General features: G+C 40.2%; 2 protein-coding genes across 2 annotated transcripts in view; both read right to left on the minus strand.

The window, feature by feature from the left end:
• On the minus strand, positions 7 to 5,913 carry LOC104752535 (regulator of telomere elongation helicase 1-like). Its single transcript, XM_010474702.2, has 21 exons — positions 5,812 to 5,913; positions 5,230 to 5,501; positions 4,990 to 5,138; positions 4,787 to 4,868; positions 4,534 to 4,681; positions 4,251 to 4,407; positions 3,870 to 4,153; positions 3,677 to 3,722; positions 3,370 to 3,511; positions 3,121 to 3,275; positions 2,870 to 2,961; positions 2,681 to 2,779; positions 2,517 to 2,585; positions 2,282 to 2,368; positions 2,072 to 2,125; positions 1,879 to 2,009; positions 1,540 to 1,597; positions 1,353 to 1,458; positions 988 to 1,041; positions 394 to 857; positions 7 to 304 (listed from the first exon to the last, which is right to left on the minus strand). The coding sequence occupies exons 1-21, from the start codon at positions 5,911 to 5,913 to the stop codon at positions 83 to 85; spliced, it is 2,973 nt and encodes a 990-aa protein (XP_010473004.1). The 3' UTR covers positions 7 to 82.
• The window catches only part of LOC104752538 (dnaJ protein ERDJ2A), a 4,787-nt gene continuing 4,010 nt past the window's right edge, over positions 6,462 to 7,238 (minus strand). The window contains exon 12 of the mRNA XM_019238486.1: positions 6,462 to 7,232. Coding sequence (XP_019094031.1) covers positions 6,462 to 7,232 — 771 coding nt within the window. The remainder of the gene's footprint in view (positions 7,233 to 7,238) is intronic.

Here is a 7,238-nt window from a genome sequence, read left to right on the forward strand (position 1 = left end):
TACACTTGAGAGGCTGTTAGTGTTACTTACAAAAAGAATGTAAGAGCAGAGTAACAATGTTAATTTGTGTTTGCAAAGATGATCAGCCTTCTCTTTTTCTCGTTTTAATGCATTCCTCATATGCAGGACGATACTTTACTGGCACAAAGTCCTTGAATCCCATGAGAAGATGATCCCTCTCTCTTCCACAGAACAGTTGCACAATGGACTGCATCACGTTTGCTAACTTAATCTCCTTTTTCTTCAGTGCTTGCATGTATCCAATAAATTTCTTATATTCTTCTGTGTTGAGCTTTTCCTTGACCTAGTAAGATCATCAGCACATGACTTCCAATGTAAACAAATGACTTGATATACAAAAGAGAAACATGGAAAGAGTGGGTGGGATCTCACTTGACTCAAAAATGCAGATGCACTTGCTTCCTTTTTATCACCACCTCCATTTCTTTTCGCTGTCAACACTGATGACGATGCACTTCCCTGACTCTCCGGAACCTTTCGCTTTTTTATTAGTCCCATTGTGTTGAAACATGAGCTCGATGAAAGCACTTCTGTTTCACGAGTCTGCTTCTCACAGTTGTCGCATTCTAGATCGACTATTTCACATCTCCTCTCTACCGGAGTCTCCTCATCATCACTTAGTTCCACAAATTTAGTCTTCCGTGAAGAACAACCCTGCATAACATCTGCCTTCACAATGCGAGGTATCTTTCCCGTATGTTTAAGAATGGTCAGGCCTTTCCATTTTATATTATTTCCATCACGCTCCAAGGGTGATGCCCGATTTGCAGGAGGAAATGCATCCAGTTTACTCAACTCATTTTTTGAAATCCCAACGTTTTTCAAATTACTATTACCTGCAAAAGATCAAATACCCAAAAGCGAAAATGCAACATAGAGAGTTGAAGTTAGATATACGTTATACCATCAGCAAAAGGGAAAACATCTTTCCTCAGCCATGAGAATGAAGGAAAATGAATCACTGACCAGAGGCTGGTGTAGGATTACCCTTGCTTGTTTCCATCGGTAACAATGTTGAAACTGTATCGAAAAATATTTGGCTTATAATGAATATTCAACATATATTTTTAAAATATGGTTTGAAGAATAAGAGCATTTTGCTATGAAAGAATATGCTACTACTACTGACTGTACTCTTTTTTTGTTTATTTCCAACCTATTAACTGAGGGGTCACATGGTTCTTGTGGATAAAATAAAAGCAATAATATCATACCCCAAAACAACCATAGTTGAGATCATAGGGAAAGTAACAGGACAGGAGATACTAGGGCTCGCAGACTTATATGGTAATACCCAATGAAAGTTATCTTTAGGCTGCAAGATGCATTACCTATATTGTTCTCTAGTTCTGTACCAAGCCCTGTAGGAAAATTTGATCTTTCAATCCGGAAAAATCGAGCAAGGTCAGAAATGACCTCTCCATATCTAGAGTAGCACTGCAAAACCGGTGTATCCAGAAACAAACTTACTCTCCATAAAAAGGTAGAGGCAAGAGCAAGACAGAGCAGAACTTATACCTTGACGTTAGGTCGTATCCAAAGTGATATCTTGGATTGCTGGGACGGCTGTTCAAATCTGTCAACAATTGCCAATGTACGAAATAATCAGACAACAATGAGTATGAACATATTTTTACCCAAGATCTAGCACAGTTCTTGTCAATTTGGATAATACTTTAAAAAGTATAGCGAGTAAAGTTTATGACGAGAATTGTCAGACATAATATCAACCAAAAGAAATCTCAAATTAAGAGCATACATCTCAAGGCTAAAACTGACAGTTCTTTAACTAAAATATTTCATGCACTATCTCTTCGTACAAAGAACATAGATCAGAATAGAAAGTATGAACAGAACCTGTCATCACAAAAGATGATAGCTCCATAATCATGGCGATGCCGGATTACACGTCCAATTGCCTGATTCACAGCCCGTGCGGCTTCTTGACTATACCACATGCTTCCAGATAGAAGGGTTGATCTTGAAACCTAAAAATGCAAGACATATTATAACCTTGATGTGTTAAGAGTCAAATAAATATTGAACTCACCTTAACATCTGCACGTTGTGATTGGTCATCTAGAAACTCTCGTTTCAATTTAACCTGTTTTACACATGGGTTAACATAAATATACTGGAATGCAAGTAGCAGCATAAAATTCAAAGCTAAGTGCTCTCAGTGCCAGTTTAAACAAAAGTGAAAACAAATGAGAAAGAAACTCTCAAAAAGAGCAAACCAGTAAAGGATGAGCAAACAAACCCTAGGATCTGTCACCCTGGCATAAGGCAACCCAGTAATGACGACAGCTCTGCCAGCACCGTCAGCAAAATCCAGTCCTTCACTGACCTGACAACACAACAGAGACCAGCCATACTGAAGACACTACACTACAGATACTTATTAACCTCCTCTTTATTGTACCAGCATCCTCATACTACACAGGATATCTTTTATTACAAAGAAACAGATTTCATACAGGTTGAAGAAAACATACCTTACCACGACAAACGGCAAAAAATACCACACCCCAAGTTGATTTGTCTTGCAATTTTTCTGAAAAGTCCTACCATGGAAAAAAAATACAAGACATGATTAAATTAATCATATTCCATCTTTTGGAAGCAAAAAGAACATAGATCAGAGGCCTCTGTTGCTGACCTGCATTGCTGCAGGAAAGAGAGATGAATCCTTAGGCTCAATGACAGGTTTCTTGAGTTTGCAGATTCTTTCCCATATTGTCATTGAGTTTCTTTGACACTGAGCATGAAGAAACGGTAGGTTTTCAAGCTAAAGAGTAACAAACTTTTCATACTCAAAGAGAAAATTAACAACGGCCATAGTCCATACCCCATTTTTCCAAAATGAAATGCAAGAGTCCATAAGGTAATAGGAAGGGAAAAATATCAGCAGTGCTTCAGGCACGACTCGGGAAAAGTTAACTGCAGAGCAGAAACACATTATAAATAATTGATCACTATAAGGATAGCAGCTTCTATTTTGAGAGATCCCCAGATTCTAGAAGTCGGTTCAGACATCAGAAAGTCAGAGTGATACATTCAGGGCATCCAAAATGAACTTCCAAATAGCAAATTACTTACCAATGGCATTCCCAAGTTCTTGTTTGTACTCTGGTACATCGCGATTGCGGTAGCTAGAATTAAGAACGTACCCTGATGGACCAGTACTTACAACTCCAGCCCATAGCTGATTTGAGGATATAACGTGGGGATTCTCCAACCGAACAGGAAAGTCTCTGCATTGTCCACAAAAAGATGTCTCCATCAAAAGCTGGGGGAAAAGGCAGATAGACAAGCATAGTGAGAGAAAACATTAGCAATGTGACTCACAGTTTTAGTTCTTGAGCCAATGAATCCATGGGAGACAAGGTCCCCGATGTTAAAATAATAGACCCAACACCTTTTTTCGCTATGTCCAGCATAGTAATCCCAGGACTGAAACACCACCAGCTGAGCGTTCTTGATACCTTACCTACAAGATAATTTATTCTGTAATAAAAAAACAGTTTCCACAATGAATGCAGATTAAGAATGATTATATATATTATCATAGTTGTAAAATGGTGCTTATGTTAATGCTTTCGGACCGCAAGAATGCTTTGTTTTAAGGGCTGTAGACAATCCCACTCTTAATAACCTTTTATCACATCAGTAGGACTTTGCTCAAGCTCCTGCACATGAACCTAACAAAGGGCGAACATTGAGAATGTAAGTGCAAGATAGGAGTAAATAGAGAGTTTCTGCAAATGAGATAGCACAAGAGAGAGAGAGAGATAAATTTCTTTTCAATTTAATATTAAAATTGTATACTTAAGAGCATTAAAACTTACACGGTAAACATCTGCGTGGTTACTTCCATTTTCTCTGAAGATGAGCTTAAGCATGTCAGCAATGATTTCTAGTTTGCTTCCACTATTGGTTGCTGTTTGTTGTTTCTCCTCCTCCAGGAACACTGCAGCCTCCTCAACTGTACCAATGAGTTTAGGAGCAGTTTCGTGAGTAATGTTAAGGCTTTTAAGCATTTCATATATGTAAGGCCCAGGCTTGGTAAATCCCTCATCCTTTTTTGGAATTGGCACTTTAGAAATTAATTCCTGCAGCTTTAGAAGCAGTCCTGCAAGAGGAAAACAACGCATAGATGAGAACAGACATGTCGTTTTCCTTCACGTATAGCTGAACATTGTATTCTCAATCAAGCCCCCAAGTTTGACCTTTAAGTATGGCAAAAGTCTCAGGGTTCACGGACACATCATTTAATGAATTCCTTCTTGCTGCTGCAAGTTCTACACATTCTTGTGCTTCAGAAATGCAAGCCGATAAAAGCACAGAAGGAAGGTCAAATGAAGCTGAGTCTGCGCATAAACTTTCCTGCGCATGTTTAAAAAAAAATGAGTATTTCGAGAAGTCGGAAGCAGTATAATCGTTCTGAGATAGGATAACTTGGATGAATAGAACAAAACCCCAAGAAGAAAATATATGTAGAATTCCCCATACCAGATTGTGAGCTTCATCAAAAATCAGGACACTATCATTCCAGTTGACTTTCAAATACTTCCTATACCCATTGCTGATCAAGTAGTTGTAAGGTGCAAATATGATGTCCACGTCCTTGTGAACCTCTCTTGTGATATAATACGGACATCTGCAAAATACAAATATGGTACAGATGGAACAAGCCAGCAACGTCAGAAACCATCTGAAAAAGAAGAAACAAATATGTTGAAGGAGCAAAAGTAGAGGAACTTACGGTCCAGAATCTTTTCCAATATTGACCAAATCCTCTATGTCAACTGGTTCATCGCCAATATGAGGGTTATGCTTTAAATAATCTGCAAGAGATTTAATGACAAGGCAGAATAGTAATGGTAAACATGAAGGCTTTATATTGGCGGAAGTGGCAAGAAAGACCAGATTTCAGATACATGTCATGCTACATAAAAGACAGTGTACCTGGGATCCGATTAAAATGGTTGCATTGGCGTTTTCCGCGCTTTTTGCAAAGGTACTGGCAAGCATTTGTGAGTGCCTTTCCACGGAGGGAGTTCACTTCCTCATTAACGCATAGTTGCTCCCGTGATCCTAGCACCACCATCTTAGGCCTTCAAAATGATTGAGAAACAGAGAGATTAGAACAGATGATTAGCAAAGCAAAATGCTGATAAGGAAGCTGCAAACAGAATGAGGTCTGACCTGTAGCTACTTCTTTTTAATTCTTTGATCACTTGGCGGAGCTGACTATGAGTCCGGGACGCATAAACAATGGTAGGAAAACCTCCTCCTCCTCCTCCTCCTCCTCCAGATTGTGACATTAGGTCGTCTGAATCTTTCCAAGGAATCTCAGTGTTCTTTCGATCCTTACGGGTAGAGAAACAGCCCAGACTCCTTCTCCAGGCTAAGGTGGCACAGAGAAGACAAAGAGTTTTCCCAGTTCCAGTAGGACTCTCCAAGAGCGCATGACATTTCTAAAGTAAAAACCAGATTAGTGAACAACGGTTTCATTGTTATTTCCAAATAGTAATGATGGGTTCAGCTTTAATTTAGAATCAGATCGATGAAGAAGGCGACAGAGGTCGGACCCAAATGGTCGAATCAATACAATTCAATCGGAACCCTAAAGAGTGGAGAAAGCGATAAACAAAAGAAGCAACAAAAAGGGAGCGAGAGATAATATGCGAGAGAGAGAGAGAGAGAGAGAGAGAGAGAAGATCATCATCTAATTCTAAAGAGTTGAAGAGAGTTGCGGTGTAAAGAAAGAGGGAAAGACACACGTACGTTTTGAAGAGACTCGATGACTCTGTCCATGTAGATGATCTGTGACTGGTACGCTTCGAATGGGAAATCAACATCGATTCCTCTGATGCTGTAAATTGGCATTTTGGTCGGACACAACAACACAACGGCAACGGACCTTGGCACAGAGAGAAGCCGCAGCGAAGAAGAAGAAGAAGAAGAATACCCGAAGACGCGCCTCTTCCGATTTTCCCGCCTTTTAGGGCTTTTCCCTTTTCGAAACATCCGTCAAAGCCCATTAATTTCTTATCAAGGCCCATAACCTGAATCACTTGCACTGCCTTCGAGATTACGTTTATGAGCTTTTTACACATATCCAGGAAGCAAATTAGTTTGTTTTGTAATGTTTGTATATCGAAACCATCTCAGAGTTAACCAAGTTACGTTTTACTCCATAGTCGCGTTGATTTCTAATTGTATCTATCTCTTTGAATAAAAGGGATACAGAAAGACAAAGAAAAGAGAAGAGTAATGTCAAAACTGTGAAAAGACTAGGTAACTCGGCAAAGACTCTCTTTTTTTTCCTTTTTCTTTTTTTTAACTATCACTGCGTAGCTGCTTTGCCGAGTTCCATCAAGATTTCAGGACATAGTAGTATTGTATTTTTGATCAATGTAAATCTTCATTCTGCTTCACTCTTCTTCCGATCCCGACTCTTCAGAACTCGACTCCTTCTTCTTCACACTCCCATTGGCCTTCTTCGACCCTCTCTTCTCTTCCATATCTTTCTTGTCATCCTCATCTTCACTGTACTCACTTTCGTAATCATCATCATAGTCCTCCTCTTCAATCTCATCTTCCTCCTCCATACCTTCTTCTGCAATCGCACCCTCATCTGAAACCAAACCACGGGTCCCTGCCCTCGTTCTTTTCAGGACTTTGACCTTTAGCGATGTCTTTTTGTCACACCCAATCCATGTGTCACACAGGCAGAAGCAAGTCAAGTTGTATGTTCCCTCTGCGGGTGCTTGGAGTTTACCCATTACCAGTCTTGACCCGCCTTTAACCTTCTCTATGGCTTCTCTTACTGCATCATTTGTTTCCTTCACCCCTGCTCCCGATCCTTCCATTGACTCACTGATGGCTTTCGAAGCAGCCGTTATGGCTCCACCTTCATCCATGAAGCTAACCTTCTGAGAGAACCACACATTATTCGACACCGAATCCGCAAGAAGAACCCAGTAGTTTTCCTCCTTGTGAAAGGGGAAGTAGGGTGCATGAGGAAGAGCGCCTATGAGCCCATTGGGTCGTTTCAGGGTGACCCAAGCTTGAAGGGTCACGATGTCTCCCTCTTGGATCCCCTCTTCCCCTTCTGTTTCACATGTGATGTCGACTGTAAGAGACGGCATCATTTCTAGCACCTTCTCAATGTCCTCAACATCAGTTGCTGACAAACCCGCTACCTGGGT

Source organism: Camelina sativa, chromosome 16 (assembly GCF_000633955.1).
Source record: "Camelina sativa cultivar DH55 chromosome 16, Cs, whole genome shotgun sequence".
Taxonomy (NCBI): domain Eukaryota; kingdom Viridiplantae; phylum Streptophyta; class Magnoliopsida; order Brassicales; family Brassicaceae; genus Camelina; species Camelina sativa.